The sequence below is a fragment of the Nicotiana tabacum genome, chromosome 3 (genome assembly GCF_000715075.1).
Source record: "Nicotiana tabacum cultivar K326 chromosome 3, ASM71507v2, whole genome shotgun sequence".
NCBI classification, from domain to species: Eukaryota; Viridiplantae; Streptophyta; class Magnoliopsida; order Solanales; family Solanaceae; genus Nicotiana; species Nicotiana tabacum.
Window position 1 is genome coordinate 128,659,882 of NC_134082.1, and position 14,937 is coordinate 128,674,818.

General features: G+C 36.0%; 1 protein-coding gene across 1 annotated transcript; it reads left to right on the top strand.

Moving 5' to 3' along the window:
• The first annotated feature begins 348 nt into the window (after positions 1–348).
• Positions 349–7,092, top strand: LOC107769680 (serine/threonine-protein kinase STY13-like). The gene is made up of 6 exons (XM_016588918.2): positions 349–707; positions 3,379–3,511; positions 3,918–4,113; positions 6,123–6,244; positions 6,316–6,471; positions 6,565–7,092. Exons 1-6 carry the CDS (start codon positions 517–519, stop codon positions 6,871–6,873), a joined length of 1,107 nt encoding a protein of 368 aa, XP_016444404.1. The 5' UTR covers positions 349–516; the 3' UTR covers positions 6,874–7,092.
• Positions 7,093–14,937: the final 7,845 nt, after the last annotated feature.

Sequence of the window (14,937 nt, forward strand, 5' to 3'; positions counted from 1 at the left end):
ACCACTAAGGCTTACGTTAGAGTAGACTTCTATATTACACTCCTTAAAGTGCGGTCCTTTTTCAGAAACTACATGAATACAAAATATTTTGTGCATCCAGCCCTCTAGATCAATCTAATTTGAACTAAAATTCGGATGAAAAGGAACTCTACAACTATGTACGTGGCGTCCATGCAGGTCGCGAGCACCGTTTCTACCCCAAGACGTAACGCAGCGGATTACAACCACTTTTTTTGTTGTTTTATTATTACCTTTTATGTCCAACGTTAGTACAACAGAATAAATACACAAGGATTACCCAAAATAAATAAATTACTAAATATAAGAGATTTTTCCCTCTTATTCCTATCGCTGTAACTCTTTTCAAATGCCACCCCACCCCTGATACTCCGCACTCCTAGTAGTCCTAGTCCTACACTCCACATTCACAGGGTTCTCATACGTACACATAGACACACACTTCTTCTTTTTTTCTCTTTATCTGTGCTGTAATGCAACAGCTGCTGCTTAACAGCTATGGTGGATACAAAAGATTTTCTCAATCTTGAACCTTCTCTCTCTAACCCATTTGGGAAATTTTCTGACATTGATGATTTTTGTGCTCAAAATGTTGTCCACATTGACAAGAAGCTACTCATCGATCTACACCAGCTTTCTATTGGTCCTTTGCTCAGTGAAGGTCCCTATTCACTCGTTTATGAAGGATTGTGAGTTTCCTTTGAATTGTTTTCTATTTCTTCATAGCCCCATTTTCCTTTTTCTTGGTTTACGTTTCTTGGAACTAATTGCATTTCTGTTAAAGATTGCATTTTGGAGTTTTCTTGATTTCTGGGATGTCGGTCTGTCATTTTGTCCGGTGGAGTGGAAACCCCTTCTTCCGTTTTAGAGACTAAAAATTTGCGTCATTGTTTGTTGGAGTATTTGTTATTACAAAGAACAAAAATTCATATCGACCCGTGTAGTTCTGGGTCATTGCGTGGCACTGGGCGTGGCTTTGGTGCAATTTATCTAAGAATTCACTTACTATCAGAATAAGGAGAGATATTTCTATCTTTGGGATAAGAGAATTTTACTTTTGCTTTGCGGTGTTCAAACTGAAGGGAGTCTTGGCGTAACTAGTAAAGTTGTTACTATGTAACCAAGAGGTCACGGGTTCGAGCCGTGAAAATAGCCTCTTGGAGAAATGTGGAGAAATGCAGGGTAAGGCTGCGTATAATAGACCCTTGTAGTCCGGCCCATCTCCGGACCCCATGCATAGCCGGTCTGCCCTTTTTTAATGGTGTTCAAATTACCAGCATTTTACTTTTACATCAAAATTGGAATGTATGCAATCAGAAAGAATTGCCTAGTACTTTTGGGAGTGATTGAGTCACTAGTTCCTCATATATAATATTGACTCTAGTTATATAGTAATATGTGAAAGATAAAATTGTTGAAAACGCCAACAGTAGCTGAAGCATCCCTTCTTTCAAAGAGAGGAGCATCTGTCAATCACATTTCTTTTGATAGGCAAAGGTGAATTCAAAGTTAAGAAGCCGGAATTCTAAAGAAAGAGAAAGGGAAAGCACTTTATCTAGATTAAGCTTACTCACTTCCAAAGTTCCAACTTCCAACTGTGCATCGATTAGGTTGTCGGTGGTCAAAAGCAGAAAAGAGGTTTTAGCTAACCTCACATTTCTTGGATCTTTCTGTAGTCCCGTGTTATAGTATTTTTCAGTTAGAAAAGTTATAACGAGCTTATGGTTCTCGAGGCTCCGCTAAAACATTCAATGTGACTCAATTGAAGACTAGGAAGGAGCAAAAAGTCTACTTAATTAGTGTACAAATCTGTGTTCAGCGCGTGTTTACAATTTGCTGACCTGCTATCACTTCTAATGACTACCGAAGATGGTCTGACCAATTCATTTGGCATTGAGTTCAGTTCTAAATCTTATCTTTTTTCCTTAATTGTCCTAGTCTGTCATCGGGAGGCCAGAGGGAGTGAGCTTTGTTGAGATATAGTTTCTGTGTTACCTTATTGACTAAAAGGACTAACTTTTGTCTAAGTGAGGATTGAGGAAATAGGTCCAATGCTCTTATTGAGCTTAGACGTTAATTGAATTTTCAACCTAAATCTGACATAGTCTATTTAAGGACATTGTAGGGAACAAGAGCAAGGGTTTTTGAGGTATTAGAAGTAGGAGGTAAGCAATAAATTGGTGAAGCAATGCTAGTTGCTTCGTATCGCAATATTATCAATTTTGGAGAAGGTTGAAAAATCAGAAAACTAAAACAACAAAGTGCATTCTCTTTGCAATGAAGTAGTGAACATATTTAGTTCACATAATAAGGTGGAAATTGTATGTTAGAAAACATTTCCCGCTTCCGTTGCTAGCGGAAGATGGGTCTCTTTCTCTACCTACATGTCATTCAGGAGCAAAATAGTGAAAAAGATGATTTTTTTTTCTGGAACTTTGATCCTTTCATTAACTCATCTTTCTATCCTTGTGCGAGGTAGACACACTAACAACTATAGTTAGGAGTAAGATTATAAATGTAAAGAAATTAAATGCATTCGAGTAAACTGTCCATAGTGTGGATATCTCGCTGGTAATAAGATTTCTTAATGCCAACTTTATTCCTCACTCACATATAGTAATTTTAATACCAATGGTTAAAGAATTTATAAGATAACTTTTTTCAGATTTTCTTAAATACATTTTTGGGAATAGCAAATGGTTTCATATCCTACTTATAACATTGTCAGTTATGATGAAGTTATATAAGGGCCCATTTGGACCGAGAGATTTGGCCCAATATATTTCACATCTATTATCCCGAATCTTTTGTGTCCATTTAAAATACAAACCCCATTATGGTTTATATGAGTTGTTGTGACTTCATTTCAAATGAAACTAGAGAATGTGTAATTTTGGAGTATAGAGACTTGAGTTCCACTTCAATTCTAAATGTCTTCATTGAAGTGTCCCTAAGTGTATTTCAACCATTATCTGTAGTTTCACCTTGCATAACCATTGAAAACTTAGTTTCCTGCTCCCTTCATTGGTTCATTGATACGAACGTGAAGATAACCAGATTTATGTTGTAGTAGATGTGCTTAGAATAATATCTCATAGTCGGTCGAGTCATTATTGATAATAACTGGTTTGTCCCATCTCAGAAGAATTTAATTTTGAGAGGATCTACTGTAGTTCTATATGGTATATACCCAAAACATCTATCTAAGATCTTCTAAATTTACCATTACCCCTCATTCACGTTAGTTAACACAACTTTCTGGTTACTATCATTTGCACTCCCAAAACGTGATCCTGCGTTTCAGTTCTTTTTATTCAGAGTCCTGCTTTTCTAAAGCACCTTTTGTAATACTTGTTCCAGATATAAATCCATGCCTGTTGCAATAAAAGTAATACAGCCAGACAGATCCGCAAATGTGAGTCCCGAGCGGAAAGAAAAATTTCAGAGGGAGGTCCTTTTGCTATCTAAAGTGAAGCATGACAACATTGTGAAGGTATGTGGCGTTCAATAAAAAATAGTACTACTGGTTAAATTTCATTCACTTTGTCCACCTTGCTTTTGCTGCCATCACTTTACAACTTAATAGACCCAAAATCAGGCAATGATTGGTGTACTGGCTTTAAAGTCCAATATAGAAAGAGAATAAAAGCTATAGCTATGGGGACTATGTATTCATACTTTGGTAATAACATCAGATATTTGGTGCTACCCTGTAAATTTTTTATATAAGAGGTCCTGTTATATTTCTTAGGAGTACTATATTTAGACATTAAGAGAAAAGAAGTCCAGTCTCTCATGTCACATTATTGTTCTGAGTCTGCCTTGAAAAGCATCCTTCTGTATGATGATTGATTCTCTTTTTATTGGTTGCTAATATGTCCTGTAAATTGTTGAAACAGTTTATTGGTGCATCCATGGAACCAGCATTGATGTTAGTTACAGAGCTAATGAGCGGTGGAACCCTTCAGAAGTACTTATGGAGCATCCGACCACATTCTCCAGATCTGAAACTTTCTCTAAGTTTTGCGTTGGGAATCTCTCGAGCAATGGAGTATTTGCATGCAATTGGCATTATTCACCGCGATTTGAAGCCAAGTAATTCTCTACCTATCTCGTAGTTCGCTATTGCACTTTCAAGTTTTAGGTTTAGGTGGCTACAGAGTAGGCAGTGTTATCACACACTGATCAGGATTACTACTTGCTTGAGTTGCATGACTTTTAAGTTTTTAATGAGTTTGTATGAACATAAGAAAACAACTCCATTTCAAAGCCAGACCTGCTGGAATAGTCTATATGAATCCTTATATCCATTTTGCTCCGTTTGGGAGGAGGTTTTCATTCAACTACTTGATAATTTGTTTCCAGGACAACTTAGGGATTCTTAAAAACTAGGAATTCCACCCATCTCAACGTCATGTCAAATACGGACTTATTGCAAGTGTTCCTACAACGATTAACCTTAATTCCGACTAGCTGGTATCACCTATACAAATATTTTACTTCTATCGTTTTCTATCCTTCGCCAAGTCCGAATGGGTTCCAAGAAATTCTAGGTGTTATCAGACAACTTTCTTTGTTGATATTTGGTCTATCTCGTCCTCTTTTGAGAGCTCTAATCATCATGGTTTTCACATTACGGGTTAGTATATTTCGAGGTCTACATAGGACATGAATGAAACCGTCTCGCGCGGCCTTCTCTTTTTTCATCTATACATGCTACTTGCACCTTCTGGTGAATGTGATATATTTAATCTTGTATGACTGTACATCCTTCCTAACATCTGCATTTCTATGACACTCATTTTTTGTGGAATGGCCTAATATCCACTCCGATGCAGCATTATTGGTCTTGTAACTATTCAATGGGCTTGCTTTGTATTTTGTAGGTCATATCATCTAACACTCTTGTAGCGCTTCTCCACATTAACCATGCTATTTTGATTCTATGTAATGTTTTCATCTGTTATACTGTTGTATTGAAATACTAAGCCTAAAAATATGGATTGTCTGCATAGACATCACAGTCTTATCTAATCTCATCTCAAATATGCTAGCTAAACATATGGTCGATATATTCTGTATTATTTCTACTTATCTTTAAATCTTTACGCCCTAGATTGCTTCTCCGTAGTTCAAACTTTTGGTTGACACCATCAGTAGTTTTGTCAGTTTACACAGTATTGTCTACAAATAGCATGCACCAAGCCACACCCTATCTTGTATATTTTTAGTTGACTCATTTATAATTATGTACATAAATATGGCCTAAAGGTGGATCACTGGTGTAAACCTACTATTACAGGAAACTTCTTAGTATCTCTTCTCACTATTCTCACACTTGTGAATGGCTTTTTTCATACATATCCTGTATGGTATTTATATATGTTATAGGGCTCCTTTTTTCTCCAGTATACACCAAAGGACTTCTCTTGGCACTCTCTCATATGTTTCTCTAGGTCAATTAATATCACGTGGGGATCTTGCTTCCACTCCAATAAATCTCCATAAGCTTTCTAGTGAAAATATAGCCTTTATTGTAGATCTGTCTGGCACAAATCCAATTGGTTTCCAGTCACTTTGTAATGGACCTAAATTGATGCAGTATTATTCTTTCCCAAGATTTCATTGTATGTACCATAAGTTCAATACCGTGATAGTTTGACAGCCTTTATTGTCAGATTAACGATTAGACATGCTCATCATCTAATCATGAAATAAAGAATATTCTATTGCACGTGCATAGTGAAAATATTAGAACTCCATTAGTTGGCTAATTGTCTTACTCACAGTAAAAGTCCCTGTATCTGTTTGGCTCCTTCTCCATAAAAATTTTGGCTTCCAAGCCCTCTTCCATGGCGCACAGGAATTGGCGCCCTTGTTTGATATCTTTTATCAAAATTTTCAACTTGGTTCTGATTTAGTACAACTAGGCAAATTGATGAGAAATAATAGAGAAGTGCTTATGTGGCAGCCGTAAGAAAGAGTGGATAGGAGTGAGGGAAGAAAGCATAATTTCTGAAAAGGAATATCAGACTATTAAGATAGGTCAAACTGGAATTTCATTGTTTGATCCTATTACTCATTGCCATTTGCCGCATTTGCAGGTAACTTGCTCCTCACAGAAGACAAGACAAAAGTTAAACTAGCTGACTTTGGGTTAGCTAGGGAGGAGGCGGACTCTGAAATGACAACAGAAGCTGGTACATACCGCTGGATGGCTCCGGAGGTATTACATTGGACGAAAACGTTTACACCCTGCTTAATAATAGCATATGCCTTACCCTTTACAAATGCCAGATGTTCAGCATTGACCCGATCAAGATTGGAGTGAAGAAACACTACAATCATAAAGTGGATGTCTACAGTTTCTCAATGGTTCTGTGGGAGCTTCTCACCAACAGCACTCCGTTTAAGGGAAGAAGCAACATTATGGTGGCATATGCTACAGCTACGGTATGTGTTTTCTACTGATAATAGTTTACTCGTCTTGACAACTTTTCAGTGATTTGTAAATATGATATTCTCATTTCCTTTAATAAATTCCAGAAATTGCGTCCTAGCATGGATAACATTCCGAGGGAGATAGAACCCCTTCTTAGCTCTTGCTGGGCAGAGGATCCAGCAGACCGACCAGAATTTGAGCAAATATCAGATTTCATCGCAAACATTCTTCGTGATATGTGCACCTCAGAGACAACTTCTCTGAATTTGTTTGAGATGGAGAATCCGACAAGTAAAGAGTTGGCCAATTCTCCTGGCACAAATTATTTGATGGACAGGGATGCAGAAACTAGCAAGAAAAAAACAAGGAGTTCATGTTGTTGCTTCATGACTGCCTATGATGACTCTCTCTGATAGGTAGAGTGACTTTTTCTTAGGATATATGATTAGGTGTAAATAATTGATTGACTTCCCGTCTTTTTTCGCCAATTTTATGATATATAGAACAGACTTCAAAACCTCACATTGTTCTCCAAATACACCATCATTGTAGACATTGTACAGAAAGCAAATAGAATGTTTAGAATAGAACAGAAATATGAAAGGAGCATGACTCAGGTCAAAGTTCACCAATCCACCATCTTTTGGTACAGATTTCCTTTGCATTTCTGCAATTCTATAATCCAGATATAGACATGTGTCAAGCAGGGGTGAAGCTATACTCTAGTAAGAATGGTCTATTGACCAGCCTTCATTAGAAAATTATATTGCGTATATAGGTATAATATTAGGTTTAAAGATAAATAACATGTATTGAAATACCCTTGGGAAAATTCTTGGCTTCGTTACGGTGACAAGTAATGTATAATGTGTTGTGCCAAGTCAAATTTAAGGTCAACAAATGATGTCAAGTGACTGCGTTTGCCAAATCAGTTTCAAGGTTAAATTCTTTAAGTGACGTGACACGCCAAGTCAATTTAATTTTTTGCACGAAAGTCTTCAAGCTGTTAAATTTCAGACCAAATATAACTGACTTTTGCCGGATGAAATTACAAATTGGCGAAGCAAGCTTTGTTTCAGAAACATTGGCAAATGTAGCACGTATATATATGAAAATAAAATAGCAACCATTCCCTTTCCCTGCCCCACTCCACTACGCAACAATTTCCCGATATTCTAGCGGGATTTTTACCTAGCTATACTATAATAGAAACCTATTTATTATCTTTATTTAGGTTCCTTATTAATTATTTTATATACCTATATTTACTAGTTTTATACAAAACGATAAAAGGAGGAAATGAAACATATCTTAAATACTGGGTATCATTTACACATAATCCCCCTACATTTAAGATACTCTTCGTTTTTCAAAGGATTACAAAACATCATCTATCTTTGTACTTACCCACCGTAAGAAACCCACTGATATCCAAAATCATCACCTCTCTTTCATACAAATCAACCAATATCTCTCTCTCTCCCTTGTACAAATCAAACTATTATCTCTCTAAAATTGTAGCATCATATATTTCTCTGAATCAATTCCACCAACAACCATTAAAAAGCTTCAACTATTGACAAATCCATCAACATTATCTCTGAAATTGTAGGTGGAGGGATCTGCCATTGACATACCATTAAAAAGTTTCGAAGCTTTGAATTAGATATTCAGATTTTACGAATTTGTAATTTTTTTGGATTGGGTGTTCTTGAAAACGATTGAAAATATCCTTTACGGTTTATATCTCAATTTTAAGGGAGATTCATTAAGTTTAAAGTTGGTTTTAGATTGACTTTCTGATTGAAACTCGAGGAAGAAGAAGTTTCGGAATTGTATTATGATTGTATGATAAATGTATCATAATTGTATCTGAGTTGTATTTAATACGTCAATACCTAAGACAATTCTGATACAATACTAATACTATTAAAATATAACATTGTATCATAATTTAAGTTTAGAGTTGGTTCTAGGTGGATGTTTTTAATTGAAACTTGAAAAATATGAAGATCAAAGTTGTATCATAATCTAGAATTGTATCATAATTGTATCACAATTTGTACCTAAAACAATACATGATACAATGCTAATACAAATATAATACGATATTGTATTAGTTTAAGTTTAGAATCGATTTTAAGTTGTATCATAATTGTATCAGAATTGTGTAAGAATACTTTCGGGATTGTATCAAATTTGTATCTGAATAATGAGTAGTTGTGAGTTCATGACGAATTTCACAGTTTATATCACAAATATATGATAACTATATATTAATTTATTAGTATTGTATCAGGTATTATTTTGGATATTAATGTACCATCTACAAGTTAGATACAGTTGTGATACAAGTATGATACAATTATATTTTACACATTGATATATCTGATACAATTCAAATGCAATTATGATATAGTTATCATACCATCCCTGAATATTTTTTTATTTTCAGTGTTGTCTGGTCTCCCAATAAAAGAACGATGCAATTGATGATTTAATAATATACATAGAGAAGATGGAGATTCTGAGTGTAGATTGGGGATTTTGATGTTAAAAAAAGAGAGAGAGAAGAGGAAAGGGAAAAAAGGAAAGGATATAATTGAATCCCTTAATTGAAGGCAATAATAATGAGATGAGAGCCTTTTAAGGAGAAATTTACACAATTTATAAGAAAAATCTAGATACTTATTAAAAACTACAAAATATAAAGAATATTGATAAATAAATTTATAATATAGTGCAGCTAGGTAAAAATGCCTGGCAATCATTGCTCTGTCCTCTCGTGTCTGCCATCCTCCTCTAGTAGTTCTCTCGATTGTCTCCTTTTCCACCAAATGGGGTATTCTTTTAGGATTTGTCTTATATCATACTTAATAGTATAAATTAGCATTTTTACAAATTAGTATAAGATTATAAATCACTGAATATGGATAGTTATCTTTAATTGTACCTGACACCTTTTACTTAATGAGGGATGGAGTTACCATTCGTATGTTGCCCTCATTTTCTTTATCCCGTTTGTGAACACAAACCCATAATTTCGTGTGAGCTAATTCAACTAAATTGTGGCACAACCGTGGCTGCAAAGTCTCATTCGATAGTAGGACTGTAGGAGTAGAGCACTGAGCACAGCATGCCGCTCCTTTTGGATAACGACCGTACCAAATTTGGATTTAAGTTCTAAATTAGAAACAGGGGTGGCCCTTCCCTAAAGTAGGTAAAACAACTGCTTTAGGCTTCACATTTGTGGGGTCCCCCTTTTTGTTACACCTAATAGGTTATATATAAGTTTTAAAAAAAGTTATTTGAAGTAAAAATGTTTGATTTCTTTCTTTAACAGATATAGAGAAGAAAGATTTGCAATTGCTATGATTTCTGCCAAGGAAATTTGTTAATGTTTGTAGATTGAACAAAAATGGATAAGAATGAAAATAGGGTTCATGTTCAGAGAAGAAGCTTCGAGAGCATTTTTGTTACATTTTCTTAAGAGTTCTTACAAAAGAATATCTAAAAACTATTTACATTGGGCCGGGTCTATTAATAAATACAACTGGGCCAAGTCTTAATGAACTAATTAACATCAGACCCAAATTTAATAACTAATATCAGGTAACTCCAACACCCCTCCCCCCTCAAGTTAGAGGGTGGTAATACGCTCAACTTGCCAAGCAATAACCTGTGATGTGCACCTGTCAAACACTTAGTAAAGATGTCAGTAAGCTGAGAAGAGGTAGGAACATGATGTAAAGAAATAAGGCCATCTGCCAACTTAGTGTGGATGAAGTGACAATCAACTTCAATATGTTTCGTGCGCTTATGAAAAACAGGATTTTTAGCGATGTGAAGGGCAGCCAAGCTATCACAGAAAACAGGAATAGAGCTGGACGAAGGCAAACCCAAATCTGCTAACAAACGAACCAGCCAGACTAGTTCAGCCACCACTTTACTCATGGCCCGATATTCTGCTTCAGCAGAAGACAAGGAGACGACAGCTTGTTTCTTAGATTTTCAGCTAATCAAACTACCCCCTAAAAACACACAATAACCAGAAACTAATCTCCTTGAATCAAAACAAGAAGCCCAATCGTTGTCACAAAGGCTTGTACAGAAAAATTAGAAGAACCATTGAGGTGAACTCTAACATCAGGTGTGCCTTTCAAATACCTCAGAACATGTAACGCAGCAGTCATATGGGGAAGACGAGGTGTCTTAAGAAACTGACTCAAGTGTTGCACAGCAAAACATAAATCTAGCCTGGTATGAGTGAGAAAATTTAATTTTCCAACTAAACTTCTATAAGATTCAGGGTTGGGCAACAAGACCCCAACATCAGACTTGAGTTTAACACACAACTCAAGGGGGGAAGAAACAACAGAAACATCAGAACACTCATATTCAGCAACTAACTCCGAAACAAACTTCCTTTGATGAAGAAGTACCCCAGAATCAACATATAACAACTCAATTCCCAGAAAATAGTTAAGTAATCCTAAGTCTTTAATTTAAACTGATCATCTAAAAACATTTTGAGAGCATTGATCTCTTTAGGATCATCCCAGTAAGGATAATGTCGTCTACATAGACAACAAGAAATACAGTAGATGATTCGGACCTTTTAATGAAAAGAGAGTAATCATTTAAAGAATGTGTGTAACCTCTAGTACAAAGTGCTTGTGATTGAAAACATGCGAAAAACAAAATCTTTTAGGAAATCAAAACAGTGCTTGTTTTAGCCTTGCTACCCCGAGGCTCGTCGGGCCCTGGTTGTCCTGATGGTCCAGTTATTGAGGCGTGCTCCTCTGTTTATAGCCTGTATGGAAGGGCCTTCCTCCCCCTCCTCCTCGAGAACAGCATAACAATCCATGTCATTGTCCTCTAAGAACAAAATTTTCACAGCTGCCAGTGCTTCCTCTTCTTCTGACACTTAGTATATCATTGCCTAGAGGCTTATTTTAAGCCATAAAGGGACTTTTGCAACTTACAAACCAAAGGAGAAGCAAATTGAGAAGATGAAGCAACTGTGAGACCTTGGGGAAGCTTCATATATATCTCTTCATCTAAGTCCCCGTGAAGAATTGCATTATTCACATCCAATTGATACAAGGACCACCCTTTTTTAATTGCAAAAGCAACTAGACACCTAATAGTACACATTTTGACAACCGGAGAAAATGTTTCATTAAAATCAATACCTTCAATTTGTGTATCACCCCTTACTACCAATCTTGCCTTATATCTTTCTACACTCTCATCAGTCTTGTACTTAATTTTATACACCCATTTACATCCAATAGGCTTCTTACCCTTAGGTAACTCAACTATTGACCAAGTGTTATTAGCTTCTAAGGCCTCAAATTCTTTTCTCATGGCTTCCTACCAGACTAAACTTGTAGCTGCCTGAGAATATGAATGAGGCTCAACTTGAGTTGTGTGTGCAACAGAGAGAGACAAAGTAGTGAAGCTGGAAATGGAAGGAGGATGTTGCACAACAAAATCACTAAGATGTGAAGGTAATGTGTGATTTTTGGTGCTTTTTCTAGTAGCAGGGAGAAAGGAAGATGTTGAAGGAGTAGAAGTAGAGGGAAGATTAGAAGGAGTAGGAGTAAAAGGAAGGACTATATTAGGAGAAGAAACAGAAGGTATAGATGAGGGAATAACATCAACAGAAGGTGGATTAGTGGGAGAAGATGTAGCAACAGAAGGAGAATGGGAAGAATTTGTGTCAACGAGAGGAAAATGGGAAAGATAAGAAACAACAGGTAAAATAGGTGTAGAATGGGAAGATGGAAGGTAGCTGAAAGATGAGGAAGAGGATAACATGAAAGGAAAAATAGATACATGAAATATGACATCCCTAGAAACAAGAATACACTTGGTAGATAAATTGTACAACTTATAACCTTTCTTACTAAATGGATAACCAATAAAAACACAAGGTACAGCTCTTGGATCAAACTTATTTCTCTCACATTTAGGTACAGTTGCATAACAAAGACACTCAAAAGGTTTAAGATGTGAATAAGAGGGCAACTTGCCATAAAGCACTTCAAATGGAGATTTGTTATGTAAAATGGTGGAGGGAAATCTGTTTATCAAATAGGTGGTTGTTAAAATACAGTCTCCCCAAAATTTTGTTGGTAATTTAGACTGGTACATCAAAGCTCTAGCTGTTTCAAGCAAGTGCTTATGTTTTCTCTCAACAATTCCATTCTGTTGAGGTGTGTGAGAACATGTGGTTTGATGAATAATTTTATGATTTGAGAAGTACTGTAAGGCAGAATTGGAAAGTCCAATTTCCAAGGCATTATCACTTCTAACTGTTTTAACAGGGAGGTTAAATTGAGTTCTCGCCATGGAAATAAAAGCTTTCAACATGGTAAAAGTATTACTTTTAGTATGTAACAAGTGAGTCCAAGTAGTTCTACTATGGTCATCCACAATGGTAAGAAAGTATTTTGCTCCAGAATAAGTCTGAGTATGATAGGGACCCCATATGTCAACATGAATCAACTCAAACAAGGATATAGAAATAGTATAACTAGCTGGAAAAAGTAATCTTGCCTGCCTAGCAAGAGGACAAACAGGACATATAAAGGATTGTTTGGTAGATAATTCAGCAAAAATAGAAGGGATGATTTTTATTCTAGAAAATGGAATATGTCCTAATTTGCGATGCCAAAGAACATCATTTTTATTTATGCTCTACTTATTATTACAAGAAACAATAGGAATAGTATGTAAAGCAGCCTTATTATGTGCAATCTTACTAGGCTATTCAGAAAGAGAAAGATCTTGCACATTATTTCTTAAAACAGAAGCAGGAAAGTTAGATGTTGCATTGGGTTGATGATCATGAAGAAGCTTGTGGAGTCCTTGGTCCACTTTACCAAGTTCCAGAAGCTTCCTCATGGAAAGGCCCTATATCAAAATACATGAGATAGAGGTAAACAAGACAAGACACTGAAATTGTTGAATAAGCTTGTGCACAGAAATCAGATTATATTGAAAAGAAGGGATGTACAACACATGATGAAGAGTGAGAGAGGGAAGTAAAGTATAGGAACCAATACAAGTAACATTTGCCTTATAACCATTAGGCAAAGTTACCAAGTAAGGAGTAGGAAGTGGAGTCAGATTAGAAAGAAGTTCTTTATTAGAAGTCATATGATCAGTAGCTCCACTATCTATAATCCACACATCTCTACTTACACTAGACAACAAGCAAGCATGAGAATCATCGTCAGTATAAACAAGAAAGGAAAGAAAACTACCAGCAAAGTTAGCAGATCCCATCAGATTTGGTTGAGGCTCTGGAGCATGACCAATTTGAGTTTACTGCAGTAGGGAGACAAGTTGAGAAAATTGTTACTGACTCAAACCAGGTATGGAGGAGATCTTATCATCAGATACATGAGCAGGTCCAACCAGAGGAGCATTGTGAGTAGGTTGAGCTGAGATATGGCTTGTTGTACATGGCTAAAATTGAGCAGATTCAGCAGATACTGTTGCAACCAGCTTTTTTCCTCTGGTGAACTTGAAATTCTGTGGGAACCCATGGAGTTTGTAGCATTTCTCAATTAGATGTCCAGATTTTTTGCAATACTTGCAAAACATACTTACTTTTGACTGATCAAAATCTATCTTTTGATTGTATTGTTTGATTGGAAATTGTTGTTTGACATTCACATTAGCATTGAAAGATGCTGATTCTGGTACTAGTTGTGGATTGTATTGAACTTGTCTTTGACCCTCATCCTGAAGAAGAATATTGTAAGCATTGTCCAATGAGGGAAGAGGTTGCATCATCAGTAGGTTACTCCTTACACCCACATACACCTCATTTAATCCCATAAGGAACTAATGTAACTTGTCCTCTTCTTCATCCATCTGAATACCAGGCCTTGCAGCACAAGTGCAAGAATTTCCATGATTTTTGCGCATTGTTCCAAGTTCATCCTAAAGTTTCTTTAATTTGTTAAAATATGAAGCAACATTAAGAGCACCTTGCTGAGTAGAAGCTAATTCCCTTTTTATCTCAAAAATTTTAGTTCCATTTACAGTCTCATACCTATGTTCTAACTGCTTCCAAATACTTTCAGTTGTCTCCGAGTATTGTACACTTTCAGCAATAGTTGGTAGATCGAAAACGTGTGATTAGAGTAATCACAATCCCGCTCTGATACCATGTTAATGTTTGTAGATTGAACAAAAATGGAGAAGAATGAAAATAGGGTTCATGTTCAAAGAAGAAGCTTCGAGAGCATTTTTGTTACATTTTCTTAAGAGTTCTTACAACAGAATATCTAAAAACTATTTACATTGGGCCGTGTCTATTAATAAATACAACTAAATTGTATTTGAAATGAATATCAAACCCGAATTTTGTACGAAATGTGTGATATATAGGAAGAAACAATTTGATGAGAATGATGATAATGAAATCTTAAAATCTCTCGAAGAGGCTATTAGAGTTG

What these genes read in the sequence shown, in the direction of transcription:
- LOC107769680 (XM_016588918.2), top strand. Translation starts at nt 517, where the DNA reads ATGGTGGATACAAAAGATTTTCTCAATCTTGAACCTTCTCTCTCTAAC. An exon ending in AGCATGACAACATTGTGAAG is followed by an intron (nt 3,512 to 3,917) that starts GTATGTGGCGTT and finishes TTGTTGAAACAG; the next exon opens with TTTATTGGTGCATCCATGGA. An exon ending in TGGCATATGCTACAGCTACG is followed by an intron (nt 6,472 to 6,564) that starts GTATGTGTTTTC and finishes AATAAATTCCAG; the next exon opens with AAATTGCGTCCTAGCATGGA.